This window comes from Poecilia reticulata, linkage group LG16 (genome assembly GCF_000633615.1).
Source record: "Poecilia reticulata strain Guanapo linkage group LG16, Guppy_female_1.0+MT, whole genome shotgun sequence".
NCBI classification, from domain to species: Eukaryota; Metazoa; Chordata; class Actinopteri; order Cyprinodontiformes; family Poeciliidae; genus Poecilia; species Poecilia reticulata.
In genome coordinates this window covers 20773653-20796250 of record NC_024346.1, presented here as the reverse complement: position 1 = coordinate 20796250, position 22598 = coordinate 20773653, and the positions used below count along the sequence as shown (strand labels likewise).

The 22598-nt window shown below is 38.8% G+C and overlaps 3 protein-coding genes across 4 annotated transcripts in view; 2 read left to right on the top strand and 1 right to left on the bottom strand.

Moving 5' to 3' along the window:
• Positions 1-533: 533 nt before the first annotated feature.
• Positions 534-14209, top strand: mrs2 (magnesium transporter MRS2). The gene is made up of 12 exons (XM_008432261.2): positions 534-1373; positions 2723-2787; positions 4225-4261; positions 5062-5174; positions 9432-9593; positions 9675-9805; positions 9895-10011; positions 10820-10889; positions 12437-12519; positions 12734-12851; positions 12937-13050; positions 13580-14209. Exons 1-12 carry the CDS (start codon positions 1046-1048, stop codon positions 13637-13639), a joined length of 1398 nt encoding a protein of 465 aa, XP_008430483.1. The 5' UTR covers positions 534-1045; the 3' UTR covers positions 13640-14209.
• LOC103478410 (integrin beta-1-like) lies at positions 5036-9406 on the bottom strand. 2 transcript variants are annotated; one of them, XM_008432259.2, is made up of 7 exons: positions 9096-9405; positions 8759-8998; positions 7380-7590; positions 7180-7309; positions 6791-7097; positions 5506-5784; positions 5036-5359 (listed from the first exon to the last, which is right to left on the bottom strand). In XM_008432259.2, exons 2-7 carry the CDS (start codon positions 8995-8997, stop codon positions 5194-5196), a joined length of 1332 nt encoding a protein of 443 aa, XP_008430481.1. In that variant the 5' UTR covers position 8998; positions 9096-9405; the 3' UTR covers positions 5036-5193. The 2 variants fall into 2 exon arrangements, with proteins under 2 accessions (XP_008430481.1, XP_008430482.1); XM_008432260.2 differs by having other exon boundaries at positions 5269-5359; positions 5471-5784; positions 9096-9406.
• Positions 14210-15836: 1627 nt separating the features above from the next.
• Positions 15837-22598, top strand: part of LOC103478412 (syndecan-2-like) — an 11664-nt gene continuing 4902 nt past the window's right edge. The window contains exons 1-2 of the mRNA XM_008432262.2: positions 15837-16125; positions 22369-22507. Coding sequence (XP_008430484.1) covers positions 16066-16125; positions 22369-22507 — 199 coding nt within the window. The 5' untranslated portion in view covers positions 15837-16065. The remainder of the gene's footprint in view (positions 16126-22368; positions 22508-22598) is intronic.

Sequence of the window (22598 nt, the reverse complement as noted above, 5' to 3'; positions counted from 1 at the left end):
TTTGAAACACAGCTCACATGTGGACAACTTTGAGGCTACACCTAAGCCTAATTGAGACACGAATCACAGCTGTACAATTATTTAGACGTAGGTAATTCGTTAAAATCAAGTAAAACTGTATGTAGCCTACTCTTTAAAAAAAGTTGGTGTATATGAGTGCTGACAGTGGTAAATATATCACTATGACATAGTGTAGATTCACTGTAATGACTCATGGAAACAAACTGAATGATTTGTTCCACTAAAATATTACATGTTCAGTTTATTTTTGAACAGGTAAACTTAAAAGAAGTGTATTTATTGTATTTGCGCTTCTTACATTTTTAAACTATCACGTTGATCATTTTGCCCCACGTGACACAAAGTTTGAACCCTACTGATCTAAATTATCGTCTTTAACTCACACCAATTAAATTATTTTTTCTCTTCGAGTATGAGATATAATATTTGATTTTAAACGAAATATGCAAAAAAAATCTGCTAAAAGTAACGGTGACTACAGAGTGATTGTCTTCAGCAGAGACGATCTTTGCATCACAATTCACTCCGCGGTGCATTGTGGAGCATGTTGTGGAGGGTGCTCTTGCTCCTGTCCTCCGGTCCTGCTAGCTTGGAGGAGGGGTTGTTTTCTCGGAGAAGCAGCCTTACGTTTTCAGTCAGGAGAGTCGATAGTTAACGGCATGTGTCCAGCTTATCTTCCTGGAGGTTTTGTTTTTTCTCCGAACGGACAAAAGGTACATACGAAGAGTTAGCAGGTACAAGCGGAAGTCCAGAGCACATTGTGAAAACATTGAGAGAAAGGTTAACCAGTTCAACAGGTACAGAGAGACTGCTGAAAAGTACATTAACTGAGTTTAATCTAATGTTATTGCTACGACTTTCCTCTCTTGTTGCTGCCCGCGAGCCTGTAGGCTTATACAAGTTTGGACAACTCAGGAGATGACTCAAGTATTTTCATTACTCTTTTTTTATGGAGGCTGATGCTGCCCTGTGTGTATTTCGCCAGTAACATTTTTCAGACTTCTTCAGTCTGTGTTTGGTTGTGATGGAGGTAAAGTTGCACCGACTGCTACTGTTTGCTGGCTGCATGAACTCTTCCAGGATGTCATGTGTTAGAAAACGAGTTTTCAGCTCCTTCTGCTCACTATTTGGTGGGAGTGAAACTCTGTTCCTCTTCAATGGACCCACAGTCACACACCAGCTGAGGCAAGCTGGTAGTAGAAAGGCGGGCTTGCTCAGCAGGAGCTACGGGGGTATTGGCTGTAATTCCACGTGTTATCAGAGGCCAGTGTTATTAAGAAGTCTCCACAGGAGGTGTCAGTCTACTGGGCTCACGAAGGACATCCTGCAGCGAGGAGGAGCGGCCTGGCCCGGTAAGATTTGCACAGATTAGCTTAAGTCACTTTATTTACAGGTAACTGAGACACCTTTGTTATGTCTAAGGTGTCTTATAGCTGGTATTAGCTTAAAAACATGTTTTGCTTTGTAGATCTTAGATTTTTTTTTTGAATTTAATTTGCTTTCTTACCTTTTGACCATTCAGGTTTCCAGCTTTATTTTGAGTTGAAAATAAAAGAAAAGTGAGCTACACGTGGACAAACAGAAAAAGTGTCAGGCTTTATGAAACTATTCACAACAGACGACTACTGTCTGATGGTTATGTATTTGAGAAAAACATAAATAAATTCAAAGTTTTTCATCTCATATATGGCTGGTTTTCAACTTGTAGCTCTTCAGGAATTACCTCATTGTAGCTAGCATACCATGTGTCTGCCAAACTGTGTTATGTTTGGGGTTTTTATGGATACAACTGAAGAGATGGAAACAATTGGGTCTTTGTGACAGACTGGTACTGACAACTTTTCCTATTTATTGTCAACACTACTGGGAAAATGTGACGTTATTAACCACAACAAGTATTCCACACATATCCATGCAATTAGCTTTGCGTTTGCTTTTGGATTACATAACCCAAACTGTTTAGTTGAAGGTAGAGCTGCAGATAAGAATGATGAAAAGACAAAGCTTCACAATCGTTTGTCAGTGAATTATTTGCTCTGGGTCACTTTACCTCTTCACCAGATTCTACCCCTGTTTTTTACCCAGCTGTTGCCTTTTTACACCTGTTAGTATGGTATTTTATGCCCATGTTCATAACCATAGCATAATCAATTTATTTTATCTTGTTAGTTATGTACTTTGATGTTTTGTGGAGATTGATAATCATAAAATCTGTATATGTAGTAATATGGGATATTGTATTGTAACCTATTTTTACATTTATTAAAATTCTGATTCTCATATTTACCTGTAGGCACTTGCTGGTTACTAGTTTAACAGTAATTTATTGGAGAGTCATAACCACATATATACAGCAGACTTTAAGTTGACTATAAAACCATTTTAAAGTTATCAAAGTGAGTATGAACTGATTCATGGTGGGTCCAGGATGTCCTGTGACAGAAAACTCCTTTATGAAATGACCAGCACCCAATATGTCGCCAGTATTTCAACATTTTAGTCAGTAAAGAAAAATGTTGAATTCTTCTTTGTTTTGAAGGTATGGACTGATATGAAAAAATGTGATGCTATTTAGATTCTGTTTGTCAAAGGTCATATTTTGTTACTGCCATGATTGAAAAGACATCAGCATATTTATAGCCAAAGAATGAAAAAAGTGTTGTCTTTAAAGTGTAGTTGTGTTTTGCTTTTCTTTTACCAGTGTCCGCTGTGCGCAGCCGAGTGACCGATGCCCCTCTGTCCACTGTGTCTCCGACTTTCAATGTGGTGAGATAATCGACTCCGAAGTAGGCCTGTCACGATAACAAATTTTGCTGGACAATTAATTGTCTAAAAAATTATTGCGATAAACAATAATATTGTTTCAAGACCTTTTGACACTGATTTAATTGAAAGGATGTAATAATGCATGCTATTTCCTGCCATAGATAGACACACTTTATTTTCAAAAGAACACATAACACTGGAACTGATGAACTAAACAAACAAAACAACCAAAAACAAAATTAAAATGGATTCTCAGTCTCCATTAACAAAAAACGTACTTGAATAAAGACTAAACAACATAAAGCCAAAGTGGAAATAAATACTGCATTCAACCAAAAGAGTGCAGATTATGAAGTCTGTATACTATATTGCCCTTCAGTAATCACTAGATTTAAATAAAGATGAGCACATCCAACTACCTAATGCAGTAGTTCACACTACACGATTTTTTGTCCCTATTTTCCCTTTACGAAAATCTTAGAACGTTGGTCGATCTAAGATTGTCGCTCGTGATTTCGTAACCGATCATCCTGTAGTGTCCTGTAGTGTTACGGTAGATCGTCGTGGCCTCTCCGATCTAAATCAGGGGTTTTCCCCGACTGGGAGCTTAAAGCTAATTGTGACAGGTAGCCAATCAGAAAGTGCAGATTCTCCTCCGTGCTTTCTGAAGGGAAATTACGAGGGGAATCCCAAACAGCTGACACGGTGGAACACGAAGTCCAGTGGACATCGGAGATGATTTGTGGAAACATTAATATTTATTCAACATTTCGTGCAAAGAATATAGAAATGACAAGGAGAGGAGGGGGAGCCAAATTGCTACCGCAGTTGATAAACCCGGTAAGTTTTTAAAATGAGTTAACTGGACTTTTCCATTATTTTGTGCCCATGTGGCTGGACACCACACGGCACGACGAACCCGATCGAACCGTTATACCTAGAATTTCTGTCGGCTAATGTGTCTCTCAGGCTTTGAAAATGGACCGACAGTCGGCCGACAACTCGTGTAGTGTGCACTGAACAATACACTAAGGAAATGAGGAAGGGAGGGTCAGTGGAGAGCACCGGAGGTGAGCCTTTTTTCATTCAGTGTCATCGATAGAAAGAAAAAAAGGCAGGAAGAGATGATAGAGCTGATAATTAAAATGAGGTCGATGGGTTTAATTTATTGTGCGATTAATTGATTTATCGTTTATCACGACAGGCCTACTCCGAAGAGTTGTGTAACTGGTATCACTGCTGTTGCTTATGTTTCACTGGTAAACTTGATATTATGACGCTTAAAACAAAACTCTCATACTATTGGATTTTATAGATATTGGACTTTCAGAAGACCTTGAAGTTTCTTAAGTTCAGTGGTGAAATGGACTTGAAGGTCTGTTTGCATCCAGGCTGCTGAATGTCATTAATAAGTTTTATGTCCCATTTATTTAACAGATGAAGTTTGATCTGGAGGGAAATGTGACATCATTTGGTAAGTGTTAGAAAATCTTTTCAACGAAGACTGATGATTGGTTCATAGATTTGTATCATTCATCCCTCATTTAAATATACCAGCTGTATGCACTTTTTAAGCCAGAAACACAAATCATTCGTACCCCTGAACTTTTTTGTGTGTGTTTCATTACCACAAACTTCTACATGCTTTATTGTGTGATAGATCAACACAAAGTAGTGCATAGTTGTAAGTTGGAAGGAAAACTAGTCAACACCTTATAGAGCCACCTGTCATTACAGTGTTTTTGGACATTCTCCTTTACAAAAGAGCTATAGCTCAGTCAGATTACTTGGAGAACTCCTGGGAGCTGCAGGTTCTACATTTTCATTCAAAGACATGAATACTCTTTGGTAGAAACATTTCTATTGTAGCTTTGGCTGTACGTTTCAGTCAGTTGTGACAGCATAATGCTGCCATCATTGTGCTTCACAATGACGATGATGTATTTCATTTTCAGAGCTGGTAAAAAATCTCAAATATTGGTCTTATTTGGGTAGATCTGCTCCATACTCTCTTTATAAAATAACCAGTTTCTTACAATGTTTTATAAGAAACTAGATTTTAGTTTATTTGAGCCTATTTGCATTTGCACACTTCATATTACTTTATATTAAATGTAACCACACAAACCCTTATTTTTACTCATTTGCTCTACTGTGTTCATCTCCATGCAAAATCCCAAAATGTGAGACAGTTTACGAAGCATAAAAATGTTGCTAAAAGGCATAAAATGTTGATAACAGACATTTCTCCTGTGATGCCTTTTTATTTTCCAGAAAAGAAGAAGACAGAACTTTGCCAGGAGCTTCAGCTTCAGGCCAGAGACCTTCGCTTCCAACACAGCACCAGCCTCAGCACCAGAAACAACTGCATCATCATACGAATGGGCGTACGTTCTCTTCCTTATTTCAGCACTCTTTAGCTCGAGCAACAGCAAACTGTCCACTAGAGGGCAGTATTGAGAAGAAGAAGTAGCAAAGGTCCTCAGCTGTCCTCATTTTACAGAGTTTTCCCTGAAGCTCATCTTTTGTCTCAACAATTTCAACATTGAGGTGGGCACACCGTCTGTCACAGCTGGGGGGAAAAAAAACAGATTCAAGTTATTTGAATATGATCCAAACTAACATCTCAATAAGAAACTGGTTCTACTCTTCTATACAGCGGTTCACACAAAACGTTTCATACCATTCAGGTGGTTTAAGATAAATATCTGTTCTCACGTGTCCTTTTTTGCTCCGGTTCGAAACGCTCGGCACTCCATACACGCAGCATGATCCTGACAAACGTCCACGCAATCAGGGCATTCCTCACAGGTCGCACCGACATGCGGAGGCATACAATGACACTTTCCGCATTCACACACCCCTCTGCCGTTGCACAGCATTTGGTTTTTGGCCATACAGGAAGCGGTTTCCGTGGAGCAGTTGCAGGCACTGCCGATCCACTCACTGTTACACACGCACCTCCCACACGCACACCTCCCATTGCCTCCGCAGAGTCTGGTAAATAGAAATGTTTCGACGTCAGTGTTTTTGGCATCGGTTCTAAAATTACAGTGGCAGCCACGTTTACTTTCAGGCCTGGCAAAGATGTGTAAAAACAAAACAAACTTTAAAATCATCTCATGGTGAGAAATGGAGAGAAATCCACTACTCAACTTGATGCAATGTAGTCTGTGGCCAGAAAACAGCTTGTTAAAGAGCCATTTATCCCTCAATGTGACTAGAGCTGCAAAACCTTCATGACCTTATAAAGAATGGATCAGCTTTCAAGTTGTTTTATATGTCTACCGAATAAAATTAGTTTATTTTATAGCTAATTAAAAGTACCACAACTTAATTTCTTCTGTTGAGCTTTAGAACAATGAAGACCATCACACAGTAACAGAAAGAATGATTTTCTGATGAGACCTTTTCTGTGTTTGTAGAAAATTAAGGGGAAAAGGACGACCATTCTTTCCTCCCTTGTACAATTACTATTATTTTTGTTGTAGAAACTCTTAAGATGACATGCCATGATAAGAGAAAAAACTCCTACAACCTTTTTGCTACTTTTACATGTAAAAACACAGCTCAGTTTAAGCCACTGTGCTTAAACTGAGCTGTTTAAACTGAGCTGTTTAAGCACAGCTATAGCAGCCTGAAGCCTTTAAGCTTCAGGCTGCAGATATAGCAGCACACCTGCATAGAATCACCTGTATAGAATCATTAGGTCATTAGCAAGACTCTGGAGAACTTATCTACACAAGGAGGAGGTAATTAAGCCATTTCATTCCATTGTTTTGTACCTGTGGCACATCTAAAAACTGCAGGACAGTGGCCCTTGAGGACTGGAGTTTGACACCTGTGATCTAGAGAGACTGTTCAAAGAGCAATAGTAAACCCCCTGGCTCCCTCTGTATGCTCCAACCTTGGAAAATGTTATAGGAGATAACCCAGCGCCATCCTGTAGGCAAAAGGTTGAGCAATGTATTGATTGATTTTTTTTTCCCTTGTGGTTCTATACCTGTTGTTATGGTGTGGACAGTCAAAGTTGCTGCATTCACAGTATCGTCCGCTGTACATCTCATTTGGATCTGCCCGCCTGTTGCACTCACAGAAACCCTCTACACAGATGCCCCTGCCACTGCAGACTGGGGCGTTTGGGCCCATGCGGCACAAATCTTCATATTGTGGTGAGATGAAGTCGCCATTCATCTGGCATTGTTTCCCAAAATAAGGCACATAGCACTCACACTGGCCACAGACCACAGTCCCATGGTGGCTGCAGGCAGGGCTGTTTTCCTCATGGCTTCCAGTGCAGTTACACTCACCTGTGGGAAGCAGAATGAATTCAGTAACAAAACTTTTTTTTTTTTACCAGGTTATAAGCAGAGATCCTTTCTGACAGCTTACAGAGCAATGTTATCTCTAGCTTGAGGCTCACTGAAAACCCTCTGGGTGTGATAAGAATGGACCAGGGTCCAGTTCTGTTCTGGTTTGAGGCTCCACTCTTCCTGGGACACTGGGCAGCTTCCACACTCACCTACATTGAAAAATTGCTATGAATATAGTTAAACTGTCCTCAGCACATTATCCTGCATTACCTTTCTGACCTGTAAGAGCTGTGGGTTTCCTTTGGTTATGCTGCTGAAAGTGACCTGAACTCCAGCTGGCACGTTGCTGAGGTTCATAATCGGCTCTGGTGTAGGGTGGTCTGTTGCTTTGGAGATGGTGAGCGGAAAGGACTCCCTAACTCCTGGCCTCAGGTGGAGGGAGACCTCCTGGGGCTGTAGGAGCAAAGGTTCGGCATCTGCTGGGTCAGCCCTGCAGGATATCATTTGTCAGATCGTAAAAGGCGCCTTCTGGAAGTAGTCATACTGTTATTCTTGGTTGAAAAATGATCCTTTCAAAATGTTGTTCAAGATGAAACCTGAAAAATGTGGTATCCCTTTGTATTTACTGTCATACAGTCTGATACTCTTAAATAAATATAGTATAACCAATTGCCTTCAGAAGTCCAAGAGTCCACGCGTGTGTAATCTCAGGATATGTACTTCTGTGAAGGCCTCCAATAGTCAGATGAGACCAAAGCAAAACCTTTGACCCACATCCACAACTGTGTTCTGGGAAAGTGTACGTCTTTCTGAATGTAATATGGCCCTGGTGGCACATGGTGGTGGCAGTGTCTTATTTTCAGCAGGGAATGAAAAGTTGACCAGTTGATTAGAGGATGAACGGAGCTAAATAGAAGACAATCTTGCACGAAAAATATTCATGTTTGAATCTGCAAAAAGACAGAGAGCTGCATTGGGAATGTTCAGATCAAACCATAGTGGTACGGTAGGATGGCCCAGTCACAGTTCAGAACTAAATACCACAGAGAATTTGCAGCAAGCATTCAGTCTGACTGAGCTTGAGCTGTTTTGCATAGAAAAATATGGAATAATTTTAATGTCTAGATGTGGAAAAACTGGTAGCGACAAACACTAAGAGCAACCAGCAAAAAGTGGGACAAATGCAAATTCACACCACACCGTTTAGAATTTTATTTTTACTTTCCATCTTCTGTAGCTACGCTTTGTTGATTCATCACACATCTAAATAAAATACACTGCTCAAAAAAATAAAGGGAACACTTTAACATTTAAGTGAACACTGAAGTGTTCCCTTTTATTTTTTTGAGCAGTATACATTAAAGTTAAAGAACTCTAAAAGGTAAATGTAGATATTTTAGACTGCAGAAATCCTACAAACATTCACAATTTTTCCCATACGTTTTTTTTTTTAACCAACATAAAGCCTGTGGCTTTGTTTATTCCAGCTTATATTGCTCTTCCTAATAAGTTTTGTCAGTGCATAATAACATGAAAACTATTATAATGTGCAAGTGGAAAGTTACAAAAGGAAGTCATTGTTGCTACTACCTGGGCACCCATTAACATTTAACCCAATTAAAGTTACTTATGGTTATTGTATAAGTTAGGATGCTTACCCACTATCATTTTTTACCACCTGGATGCTGCCAGAAGGGTTATAAATGTGTCTCCCATGACAGCCAGTGCTCCGCAGCTTTTCTGTTGTCGCACAACGAATGTGAGCTTGAGGGGAGTTGCACCAAGCACAGCCGGCCTGGATGCACTCATCGCAGCTCGAGGCGGACTGCAGACACCTTTGTTCCTGGGCCCAGCTCAGACAGAACAACAGCCAAAGGAACAGCAACTTCACAACCATCCTGCAGCCAAGGGAAATTATTGGATAATAACCTTTCAACTGCAAGCTTAATATAGATAAAAGAAACAAAAGTTGTGATACAACGCCTTGTTCTTTACCTGATGTGTTGACAGCCCTCTGTGCTTTATCAGAGTTGTCAGATCTACTTCTGCAGAGCGTGATACACCGATTTGCTGCCCGCAAACATCCCCAGCCCTAAACGCTGACCTGTAGAGGATCAGTAAGATTTTATCGATCTGGCTGCTCGCTGCAAATATTTACAGATCAGAGTTAAGTCTTGAAAGGACAGACTTTAAAATACATATGTGGCCAGACTACAACACATCCACAACATACAGATAAAATCGCTTTTAAAAAACAAAACAAAAAAAAGCGTCTGCGTCTTATGTAATAACATTGTGAGTTTTAATTTGTTCAAAATATTATCTTTTCAGTCTTTGAAAGTTATCCTGACCCAAGAGTCGCTTTTGGTGCTGGACTATCGTGGTTTGAGTCTGGAACGCTGGCTGGTCCTGGAGCTCGCCCCTCAGCTAGCATCGCAGACGCACTCTCTGCCTTTTGAGTTTAGAGCACTGGAGGCCATCCTGCAGCACAAGGTTCCGCACAGTTTACGCTCTCATTCGAAATAACAGGAACCGTGTGTTTGTGCGCGTGTCCTCATAAATCTGTGTCAACAGGTAAACAAGTTGCAAACTTGGCTGAACGATGTCGAACCGAGCATACTGGACACCCTGGAGTCGCTTGTGGATCCTAAAATCGTTTCTGCGGATAGAAGTAAGCTGCATTTCCTGCTGCAGAACAGCAAGAGGTAAAAGAGCGCAATCAGACAGCAGATTTGGACCCAAAACCTTGAGACACTTCATGTTTTAACTTGACTTGTTATCTTCTGTCTGGCAGCTTGTCGGAGTTGGAAACAGACATTAAAGTTTTCAAGGAGTCCTTGCTGAAAATCCTGGACGAGGATGCGATGATTGAGCAATTGTGTCTCACCAAATGGACAGATCCAAGGATTTTGTATGTTCCCGTGTAATATCATTTGTGTTTCTAAATGCTGAAATCAATTTCTGAGAGTTCTACAAGGACATTGGTTAAGTAGTTTCTGTGCAAACAAAAAAAAAACACTTTGATCAATCGCAAACGGTCAAAGTTGGCTTTTCACTCTTTTCACACAACATCAGGTAGCAAGTCTATTTAATTGGATGTTATTTTATTTTTGATAGACTGACAAAAGACATAGGAAAAGGATACCATTTTATTTTTCTATTTTTGCTTTCTGTGACTCAAGGCGGATGGTAACTAGCTACTAGCTTACATCTATCTTGTGTAAGTGCATATATCACCAACTGACTGGATGATATTTGTTTTTGCCACTCCCTCATGTATGTATGTTCCTTGCCCATACAAGCCAGCAGGATCCCCAATTATCCCCTACACTTATTGTTTTTTCAGTCTTGAATTTTATTCACGCTGGCTTTAAAAAAGATCTTTAAAAGTCTTAAATCTGACTTGCTGAAACCTGCTGATACCCTGAGCACTGTTTATAGTTTTGCCATACTAAACTGAACTTGACTATATTCACTGATTATGTGACTGAAGGAAATTGTCGCCGTAAAGAAGGTTAAATACATTCAGACGCCACAATTTTTTAATTTTTGTTAGCGGTGAATATAATAGATACTGGAAAAATAAAAGTACATTTTAATGCAATAACAATATATGTCATTGCATTATTTTCTTTCTCTCTGAGGTTCATTTTGCTGCACCTTAAATGTTTTTTTATGCTTAAATGATAAACGTATGTATGTTTGTTTCTGCCTTTTAGTGAGGAGAGCAATTTGGGTATCGACCACTGTGAAGAGATGGAGCTTTTACTCGAGAATTACTACATGCAGGTAGTTGTGCTTTTTTTTTTAATGTAATTTTATTTCTGTTTTATTATTTATCCACCTGTGATGTTGTGTTTGTTGGGAAGCACTTTGGTCAGCTGAGGCTGTTGTAAATGCGCTACATAAATAAACTTTGACTTGACTTGACTTTTTAACATTAATAATAAATGTTAAAACTGGACTAAAATTTTGATTTATTTACTTTTAAACAAAAGGCAAAACACAGAGGGGTAATCGCTTATCAATAAAAACAATTAACAATTGATAGACATGTATAACTTGTTTTTGATAAATTTATATTTAAGAAAGAAAAGTAATTTATTCTGAAAAGTGCTAAATAATGCTGAGCTGGATGTGTCACCATAGAGACACATATGGAGAGGCTCAGCTTCAAAAATTAAACTGATGCCAGGTGCCATGAATAAAGTGTATAAGATGTCACAACTCAGTACCTGCAGGCTACATCCAATAATCAATATCTGTAGTGAATGATTCATAGATCACCAGTCGCACTACATCTATGACAGTTCAAGATGAGTGTGCACCAGCTGCACTTGTGGGAGGGTCAGCTGTAGTGAGAAAACATGCAGCACTTTTTGCGTTGCCAAATAATGACAAATGAAATGTACATTTTGCTGACAAATTGGATTTGTCTTCCAAGCTGCTCAAAATCTTTTTTGTTTAGTAGTTCTCAACTACGTGGACGACTTTTCTCAGTGATGAGGATATTTTATGAGTAACTACAACTCACAACCTGAGACTAATTAACTTGTGAACCCCCCCCCCGCCCCGCCCGCTGTGTCTGACTATTCAGATTCATGTATGGAGTTGTAAGCCCTCAAGAATGAGTTCAACTCCCCTCATCTGAAGGATTTAGGTGTTCATTAATATATCCCAGCAGTCTGGACAGGATTAAAATGACATTTCCAAGCAGTTGGGCTCTTATCACTTGTCAATTAATCAGTACTGTAATCACTCAAATATGTCTCTTTTTAAGGTTGCTTCCAGAAGCTGCGATTTTGCTTTTGAATGCTGTCTCTGATTCAGGTGATGCTTAGAAGAATGTCACTTAAACAGACAACTCCAAATTTAAGAAGCGTCTATAATCTACAGAACTATATTCGATTTAAGCGAAACACAGCCTGTTGGCAAAAACAATTTTTTTATAGTTTTTGAGATCTGCAGTGGAGGGACGATGGTTTGGGCTGGACCTGTCAGTAACTCGTTCTGTTCAGTAAAATGTTCTTGAGTGAGACGATTCGACAAAGAGAAACTAAGACAAAAGATCCTAATCAACAAATGAATCCCGGAAGACAAAAAGAATGATGATGTTGCTCTGTGGAAAACGGAGCTCAGACCTCGACTCCATGTTAATGACACAATGTATCTCAGTTACTGCTTTCATCTAGGATTTTATCCACTTATCTTTAATTTTCAGGGCGGACCAGATGATTTCTGGTTTGTTCTGAAACAGGAAACCTAATTAAACAGAGGATGTTTTCGGTTTTGGCCATGACCGTGCGTTCAGATCATAATCTCTTCACTGCACACAGGCCGAGGAGCTCGCCAACAAGACCAGAGAACTCAAGGGACTAATAGACGACTCAGAGAGTGTCATCTTTATCAATCTGGACAGGTACATGCCCTGATTGGACATTATTTCAAAACGTTATATGTACAACCATGTCCGGAGAAAGTGACATGTTGGCACAGTAAGCAGTCAGGGTCTTGTTGGAAACTGCTGTTCCGTCCTTTTTGTCATTCTTTCTTTGATTCTCCAGAAAAATTGTGAAAATATTTACAGTTCACGTAACATAACTATGCATGTAACTATATCTTTCCTGCTGCAGCCATCGTAATGTGATGATGCGTCTGAATCTGCAGCTGACTATGGGTTCCTTCTCCCTGACCTTGTTTGGGCTCATCGGGGTGGCTTTTGGAATGAATTTAACGACAGCCTTTGAAGATGTAAGTCATTCTCCTGTTAATCATGCCTTCTGGTTCAAATTGTTTGTTTATCTGTTATGTGTCTGCCTATCTTTTTTCATCACAGGACCCTCGTGCTTTCTGGCTGGTAACAGGCTTCATGTTTTTGGGCAGCGGGTTAATATGGAGACGCCTCTTATCGTTTCTAGGACGGCATCTACATCCCTCAACTCCATCACTGGTAATCCAAACTCTGCAGTTCCACTACACCACATTGTTGTACGTTTAAACGTTTTGTCATGCCGCAAGCACATTCTCCAGAGTATTTTATTGGATTATAATGAGGTAGACTATTACAAAGCAATAATTATGGCATATTTCATCTAATATTGTTATTTTTCTACATTCTGTTTTACAAATTTAAGTCTAAAAAGAGGAGTATTATTTTGTATTTCCCTCCAGCCCTCTATCTCCATCCAACTTCAATTCAATACATGTGGGCTCTATTAACTAATTACAAGACTTCTGTTGGCAGTTAGTTGCACTGGATTTTATTTAGGGGTATCAGATTTACTTTATTTTAAAAACAATTTTGTGTTAGTCTAGCAAATAAAAACCTAGCAAAATACATTGAAGATCCTGGTTTTAACATGTCAAAGTGTACAGTTACACTGTTGTGTATATTTGTACATACTGCATGTGAATATCTGTCTGAACTCCTATAAGTTACTGTGTTGTAATGGCTAATTTGTGTTTTGTTTCTGACACAGTTTCCTTCCATTTGGAAAAGAAATTTAAAACCGCAAGATACTAAGCCTGGAGTGAGATGAAGTCCTGGTTTCAACTTAGGAAAAAAAACAGACCAGAGCCTGCAGCTGTGAAGACGATCCTATCACCATGCCTATAAGACACCATGAGTCTCACCTTTGTGTGCCCTTTTTTGTGGTACTAGTAGCAGTCGAGGCTGTGTCCACACTATTCTGTGTTTTTATTGTATCATTTGGCTATTTCAGACCTCCAAATGAATATGTTCACAACCTGTTTTATTCAGAGTAAAGTTACGGAAAATCGCTTTGTTGTTTCTGGTGTTAAAGCCCTGAAAGGTGAGTGGCAGATCCTGACCTGAGACAGATGACCATCCAAACCATTAAAGGAGCGGTACTTTAAAAAGTGGCTTTTTCAAGAGCAGATGTATATTTATTCTAATGTGAAATTTTAAGGTGTTTAAAGGTAAAGGTCAGCCTCCAACTTTGCATAAAGAATGGCCATGAATTTAAACCAGAGTTTAAATTAAATTCAGTGTGGCACGCACTGCTTTGGAAAAGAGTAATGTTATGAGTTGATAATCTGGTATGTTCTGTGGTTGCCAACATGTGTCATTAAAATTAACTGATGCATAACAACTGGTCCGTGTCATTTCCGAATTAAATAATGGCCGTGCTGTCTAACTAGTTTGTCCTGTGTTGAAAAAATGATCGCAGTATTTATATGAAATGCTTTAAGACTTCATGCTGCTATTGACTTTGTTCTATCACTAATCCTATTCAGAATTTTAATGGTGAAATATCAGTGAAAACATGCAAATCCCTTTTAATTAGGAGGTTTTATCACTTTAAACCTGAAACGCGAACCACAAATTGGAATTATTGGGGAAGAAAATTACCTCTTACTGAACAAGGTAATTCGGCGACTGATGATGAAAATCGCAGGTATTTGAACCCTTCAGAATGAAAGTTCTTAAACTATAGTTAGTAGGGTTTTTTTTCTGAAGATCTAATCTATTAAAACAGTAAAACATACTATTCTTGATTGCAAGCCGCTCTGCAAAAAAGTATTACTGCCTCACTGTTTTTGCTTTTCAAACCTATGAAATTGGCACTGATTTTTGTAGGTTTTGTCAACATTTAGTGTGATTTATTTATTTAACACCAAACATAGGGACTTTAAGTAACTAAGTCATAAATATACTTATTAAAAAGCATTATTTACACCATTAAGAAGGTCTGAATAAAAAAGTTTAGCTGTACTAGGTATTTGGGATTTCAGTTCAAGTATTTTTTATGTTAAATTCTTGATTTTGACAAACTAAATCCGATTAGTAACTTAATGCATCAGAGGCTAATGTCTTAATGGTTTGTTTTACTTGGCTTACAGTAATTGAGGGAATTGTTTGCCGTTTTGGTTTAGCTTTTTGGTTAAAAATATAAAGTTTTGTATTAAACATATCAATATCAAAGATAACCTGAGTAAGTACACAAAGTTTTCAAATGATTAGATCTATTCAACCTTCCTATTATTATGTAATTGTTCCCTTGTTAAACAATTATCTGAGATTAAAATGTTTCACTTGGATGAAGTAGGCTGAAATAGCTCAAAAATCAACACAGACGAGAAATTACATTATTAATACCTATCAGTTCGGAAATCTGCGACAAAGCCAAAGGGGCTCTTTTTTTCGCATTTTTCATTTCTAGAATATTTTCTGTTTTAACTATCATTCTTCACTAGAGGGCACAAGCTGGAAGCAGAGACCGTACCGCCTTGCTCCATATCTGAGTTGCAACACAATGTCACAAACCAGCCTGACTTATGATTGTTCTGTGAATTTTCTGTTTTTGCTGTAAGAGGCTCAGTGAGATTTATTTATTTATTTATTTATTTTTATCAAACATGTCTTTATAGATGTTTTTCCTCAAACAGTTGGGTTGTTTCATTCTTTATTAAAACAATCGGGACACATAAACAGGTAACGTTTATGGGTCCCGATTAAACAAGTAAACAGGTAATTACTTAAACGATTGCAAAAAAGCTCGCATTACTTTACTTATGAAAATAAAGACAATACAATTGAGGCGACGTAGAAAAGACGTATTTTAAAATACCACAAAAATAAACGCGTTGTCACGTCAACCAATCTCAGAATAACAAACCCTCCTCTCTGTTCCCCGCAGCCAACCCATCACCTTCATGAATGAACGTCACGCCGCGCTGACGTCATTGCGCAGCCACGCTGCATAGCCAGTCTAAACATCTCCACAGTGGAACTTTGCTTTCACACCGAGCTGGGGAGTTGTTCCCGACGGATCTGAGATTTAAGCAAACTTTTTACGCTTTCATCGAACCATCACGAAAATTTTGAACAGTTCTATTTTCTTATCAGTTACCTTAACTATTTATATATTTTCGGTTTGTGGTTTTAATTGTAAAGTTTTTTTTTCCTTGTACAATTTTTTTTTCCCGTTGTTTGGTCGTCAAGATGAAGAATCTGTGGCTTTTCTTCCTCGTCGCGCTGTCGACTGGGTTTATCAGCGACAAGGTAACGAGCTTTTATTTTGGGTTCTGCTTTCACAGTGGGTTCGCTCACATAGTTAATGACAAACTTAATGTTTTGTTGTCATTTTACGACCAGTTTAGCTACTTTCCAGCCGTTAAAATGCGTTTGGAAAACTCCCATAACGTTTGTTTTTGTTCAGATGGTTTGTTGTTTTTCGTTTAACGTTCCTCCTGAAGAATTATCAACATTTTCCAGATCTTCTCAAAAGTGTATTTTCATGTTGTTCGAAGTTGTTTTGCCATTGTCTTTGTTTATTTTATAGAATATCATGTTTAGATTTTTTTTTTTTAAATCAAAAGTGTGCCACAAATAATTAAGTTAAACGTAAACATGGATGACATTATCAAGCTGTAATGTGAAAAATGCAAGTTTCTAACACAGATGTTGGCTGATAATCATGTTGTGGATTATAGCCAAGTTCAAGCTTTCCACCAGCTGGTGTCAAGTTCACAAGTCTGGCTAGCCTCTGCCTCTGGCTCAAAAGCTTTGACATTTAAACCAAAAGCTTGAGACTTGAACTCCCATTTAACCTGGGCTTCGGGTTTAATACACAGATTAGATTAAAAACAAAAATTAAATCTGAAGAGAAATATCAATATTTGGCCAGGATTCTTTTACATCTGTGCCCGGTCCAGAGTGAAATTTTCTTGGAGATAACAGGATAAAACGCAGCTGTTTGTTGTGTTAGGTGTTAAAAATAATAACCTGTTTACAAGGCTTGACTTAAAAAACAAATCCAGAGTGAGAGCCACAGACTCCAGAAAACGATTCTTTAAGATTTATGGACTGTATGTTGTGAAAGAAAGGGAGTTGAAACTTGAGACCATTCTGCTAAATGAGGGGTGGGGAGCAAGACTTAGAGTTGTGGATATACTGTTTGGATTTTCGTTTTGTTTGTTCCAAATCTGTAGATCAGTGGCTGCCAAACTTCTTGAGCTTACCATGTCACAAAGTAGCCGTGGGGGAAAACAAAAAAAAAAAAACTATATATGCATTCATACACATGAATACACATTGTACTTTTATTTTTAATGGAGTCTCATTTTTGAAGAGGATCGTAAGACCCCAGGCTCGTTGATTTGTGAAACCTCAGGTAGTCTCAACTCCAGTTTGTTCTCCCATCCAGTTATTGAAGTTCTGTTTAAATGTTTTGCAAATATAGATGCACCAATCAATCACTGGGCATCAGCCTTGACCCCCGTAATGTTGAACTGTATCTCAAATACAGAAAAATCAAAGTGGTTTATTGAATTAAGGAAAAAATTATTGAGGCTCCCCACTGTTCTCACTCTATAATCACGCAAGCCAACTGCATGCACTTTGATTTATTTTTTCTGTGTGTTTTGATTTTTTAAATATTTTTATTGGAAACCAGTAATAAAAACGACATAACAAAAGTTCTATTTCAAAATGAACGTAACGCTGTCCAAATAAATTGTTGTAAAGGGCTATTTCTTTTTTCTGTGGTGAAATTTACAATGCGAGTATAGCTTTGCATCGTAAAAACAAATCCATTGGCAAAGAGAAGTATATATTTTTTTCCATCATAGGCCCAGAAAGGCACATAAATCTGAGAACATATCTAAAATGAAGTCAAAATGAGTACACCTCTACCCTATATGTCATGGATTTATTTAACTTGATGAGAAAGAGAGAAGGGAAAAGCCATGTTAGCTTTTTGTAAGACATAAATATGACATAAATAAAACCTTAAGAAATTTTCAAATTCGACCACAAACCTTTCAAAAAGGTGCCACAAAATCTGTAATTTTAGATTGCAAGAATCATAAAAACAACAACAACAAAAAAACATGCAACATAATGGAGGGACTAGTTTAAGCATATATTTTGCTTGGAAAATTTATGTCAGAAAATGAACAAGCTTTCAGTTTTTCTTTATTAGTGATTCTTTGTAGAAGAATACAAAAGAGAATTAAACCAAAAATGAAAATGTATCTATATTTATCTATATTATTACGTATTTTAAAACCAAAAATAATAATAATAAAAACACCTGTTTTTTATGTTTATTTCTGGTTCCAGGTGAAAAACCAAATCACCTGGAACCAGGTGAACGTTGACGCATTTTAGCTTCATTTTAATCAAGTGGGTTTTGGGAGTCATATGAATCGATGCATAAATGGGAACTAACTTCCTACCTCCAGTAAAGAATTTCTTTTCTCTATCATTTGTTACAGTTCTCGGGAAACCAAAACCCATTGAAAATCTAAAAGAATACAAGGTTCTCAAGTCAATGAAAACCTTGTATTCTCCCCCCACCCAAAAAAGTATCTCTAATTGTATTTCTTTCTTCTTTTTTTTTGCTCAGGCAACAGAAACATTATCTTCCCAGAATGGTGGCTGATACTTATTTCACCATTCCGCTCAGATTCCTCCTTACTTCATGTCTCTAATACAGACTCCAGGCCTAAATTGCTGGGTGTGATGGGTTGCATCATATTTGTGTGTGTGTGTGTGTATATCTATATATATATATCTTTCCAAACTATCCTTCTCCTTGAGTTGGCTAAAGAGCGAGTGCTTTGTCAGCCGGTAACGCTGCTCTCCTCTGAAAGCAGAACGTCAAAGCGGGCGTTTGGTCCATGCCAGCATGTGGGCCGGTAGTTGTGTCATTTTCTGGATGGATGACTCACAGCGAGTCCCTCTGGGCTTGTCCAGGCAGGCACGTTACTGCGTGGCGCACACGCAGTTTTCCGCCGAACCACACAAGGAAGGAGAAAGACAGTGACACATTGTCACACTGGTTTTAATGAGTCTTTTTATGGCGCTTTAAAAGCCTGGCTCTCAAAACGCACATGTGGCTGTGAAATTACTCTTCCACTGCGCAGTAAAATCAGACATAATGAAATGTAAATAAAAGTAGGCTGGTATCGCTTGTGGCGATGTGCAGCGTCGCTGCAGTTTCAGGTTTTAACGGTGTGAGTCACGGCATTGTCGAACAGAGATAAAACAACCACTCCAGGTCCGACACAGTAAACCAAAGTTTATTGGGTCAGACTGTTTAAGTTAAGCTGTTTTAGTTGTTTTTTTTTTTGTTTTTTTGAGGATCTGTCTTCCTCCTTTCTTCCCGTAGCGAAAACATTCTAATGATTTTTCCCACTGTGTGGACGAGGACCCTTGCATTACAGTGTTACTCTGTTGTTATCTCCATGCTGAACCCCTTAGCGACAGATAATGTCACAGTTAGATGTCTGGAAACGGCACTGTAAAGTTTAAAGATCACGAAGGCCTGCTGAGCTACAACAAAAAAAAAGCTCAGATTTGTTTATTTCTGACACCTTTGAAGCTGTTAAAAAGACGCAGGCTTGATGTTGAGGTGGTCAAACATTCTGTTCTTTGTTGCCTTGATCAAACATGCGCCCTCTTTACACAGCATTGTGTAAAGCAGGTATCTCGATGACGATGACAGACTCTCCTGTGTGCTTTGGCCTGTTACACAATCTCTCGCTTGTCTCCACTCACTGGCTCCCATCTCCCAGGAGAAATATTTACATATCATCCCCAGAAACACACGATGGGAGGGGGCTGCTAAATTTTATAACACACTCTTCTAACACACTCACCCCCACTGAATGTTTAAATAGCTGCACTGCCCCGCTCCAGCTGTTTCCAGTAAACTGTCTTCGGTTTGATAAAGCTTTAGGAAACCACACCAGTGTATATGCTACGTATGCTGCATATGTGTGTTTTCCAGATGTTTGACCTTTGTGTCACATCTACCAGTAAACTCTGACACACAACCTATCTCTAGCGAGGAAAGCTCAGCGTATTGAGCTCGTTTGTTACATTTTGGCTTTTGTGTTTCAACGATTTATTTATTTTTTGTTCAATTAATAGAAAAAAGCAATAAGCAAGGAGGGATGTTATGATTGTATGAAAATTAACTTTTCATACATAAGTTTTATCCCTTTTTTTTTCTATATCAGTTGCAACTAACCGACGATTATCTTCCTTTTTTTTCTTTTGATGATGAATCATGACGTTCCCAACTTTAGCTGCTAATTCACTAAAGCCTAGATTAAATCCAAACTTATTGCGCTCTTAGAAGGCCTTTTCATTGATGCAGCAAAGTCACTGCTATTAAGAATGTATGCAGACACATTCTTAATAATCTAAGAACTTAATCAGCTTTTTTGTCACGAAACTTCAATGTGACGCACAGTGGTGTGGGCATGCTTTTCAGGAAAAAAAAAATCCTAGAAAAGAAATTGTGTTGCAATGCTGAAAAAGGAGTGGGGATCCACCCTCAAGCAGAAGAGTGTCCCTACAGCTAGATTTGTGATTAAATGGTTTTGATTTAAACCAATTAATGTGTTGGTATTGCCCAGTTAATTCTAGCCTCGAATGCCTTTGGGAGGCTGTGGCAAGATTTGGAAACTTGCTGTTATGAACCTCTATATCCCATCAGTATGAGCCTGAATGAATTTACATTAGGAAAAAAAAGGGGAACAACCGTGTTTTGTTGTGGAGACGTATGTTAAAAGACTTGCAGCTGTAATTGGTTCTATAAAGTAGTGACTGAGTAGGGCGGAGTGCAAATGCACGCTTTTCAGATTTTTGTTTGGGGAAAAAAAAAAAAAAAAGAAAAGCAAATTGTCTTTCTTTCATTTCACCTTTCTGCGCCACTTCTTGTTTATCTATTACTTCAGATCTCAACGAGACACTTTGAAGTTGTCCCGTGAGTAAATGTGGAAAAATCCCAAGGGCCGTGCGGAGGCCGTTGTAGAGGTGGGCGTGACCTGCTCTTTTCGCTTTGCAACAGACATCAGTTTAAACAACTGATGTCTGGTCTCATTTGGAGCCTGGAGGTGAATCCCAAGCAGTTTAAAGATAACAACTATCTTTCTTCATCAGCGCAGACTCCGAATTTAAAGCCATTTGGTCTAATTGTTGGCAGTATCTGTTGGAATAAGATAAAAAAAGTTCAGTCCTCTTTGCTCATAAGTTTTTATCATCTGGATTTGTAATTGTTGGCTAAAAACAGAAGCCTCTTCTGTTGTTTAGCCATGTTGTGCATTAGCCTCTTCTGCTGCCTTTAGAAATGGGTGGAAATGTTCTCTGTTGCCACAGTGTGAGCACATTTGGTTTGCTTCGGTTTTACCTCGACTGAGTCATTTGTCTGCAAGAGATCTGAGCCACAGCTAATAAGGGCAGAAACAGGAGTTCATTGTTTTGTAAACTTGGTCCATTGAACACCTTAAGCAAGAGCATATGATAGAAATTTACCTTTGTGGTGAGTTTTTTCAACCGCGTGTTTGATTTTCTCCCTAAAGCTGATGCTGATGATCTCTTTGTAATGCTAACTTTGAGTCGTAAACAGTAGTCGTAGTAAAACTGAATCGGTCACCTTATCTCACACCTTGTCTTCAGCACCTGTTTTGTCAGACAAATGACTTGTTCTGTCTCTCTTCTTCCGCTCTCTCCCTTTCCTTTCTTCAGGCTTTCTCCTCTCTAACTCTCTCAGCACCTGTGTTAGTGGAAGCATAGTATACATACCAGACATAGCTGAAGTCTCAAAGGGCCATATTCATCCATGTCTGTGTGTGTCTTTCTGTCTTAACACCAACTGTGTGATTCCTCTCTCTCCTTCACTTTTTTTTTTTTTTAACATTTCAGTCGTTTTCCATTTTGCCTGCCTGGTGTGTTCGTTGCCTCAGCTCCTCGCTGACTGGGTTCTTTGCGTGTAGTTTCTCAATGGTTTTCAGCACGTCACATTCGTGTAGCGCCGGGTTGCTAGGAGGGTATCCAGAGCAACAGCAGTAACCTTTTTAACGTGTGTATGCACTTTGTCTGTTTTGTCTGCTGTCTTTGAAGCTGCTCTCTCTCTCCCACTCCTCTTGAAAACACTTTGTTCTCAGCTGTCTGGCTCTGGGGAGTATCACAAATTACATTCATGACACATGAAATGAGCAGAAATCCAGCTTAGGCCAACTATTCATACAATAGAATGGCTGCAGCTCACACCATGGTTTCTCTCACAGACAGCAGTGCACACTTCCAACATATTTGGCCTGCATACATCACTGGTTACGAGGGGTATTGTCTTACTCTAGATCTGCAGAGGTTTTCACATGGTTTCAATTAGTGGGTGGATTTCTGAAAGTGTGAATTTATGTGCATCAGTGTCTCTCGTTTCCTTTTTTGTCTTTCTTTGTATGTCTCCCCCCCCTTAAATTACTGTACTGTTTATCTTCTATCTTCCAGCTCCTTGTCCTGTCCCAGTCAACTGCTTCCCAAGCAGATGACCTTTACATAGAGGAACCGGGATCAGGTGACGTCCCCATAGACGATGAAGACGGTGAAGATGATGGATCTGGCTCTGGGTCAGGGTCTGGAGACCATGGTAAGAGTGGCTTATTTTGGTCGTTTTATTTCAATGCACATTTTAAATTTACAGTTAAAAAAAAAAGTGTGTGTGTGTGTATATATATATA

Coding starts and splice junctions, on each gene's coding strand:
- mrs2 (XM_008432261.2), top strand. CDS start 1,046: ATGGAGGTAAAGTTGCACCGACTGCTACTGTTTGCTGGCTGCATGAAC. Junction 1,374..2,722: donor AGGAGGAGCGGCCTGGCCCG/GTAAGATTTGCA, acceptor TTCTTTTACCAG/TGTCCGCTGTGCGCAGCCGA. Junction 12,520..12,733: donor ATCTTTATCAATCTGGACAG/GTACATGCCCTG, acceptor TTCCTGCTGCAG/CCATCGTAATGTGATGATGC.
- LOC103478410 (XM_008432259.2), bottom strand. CDS start 8,997: ATGGTTGTGAAGTTGCTGTTCCTTTGGCTGTTGTTCTGTCTGAGCTGG. Junction 7,591..8,758: donor GTGGTAAAAAATGATAGTGG/GTAAGCATCCTA, acceptor GATATCCTGCAG/GGCTGACCCAGCAGATGCCG. Junction 7,310..7,379: donor GAAACCCACAGCTCTTACAG/GTCAGAAAGGTA, acceptor TTTTCAATGTAG/GTGAGTGTGGAAGCTGCCCA.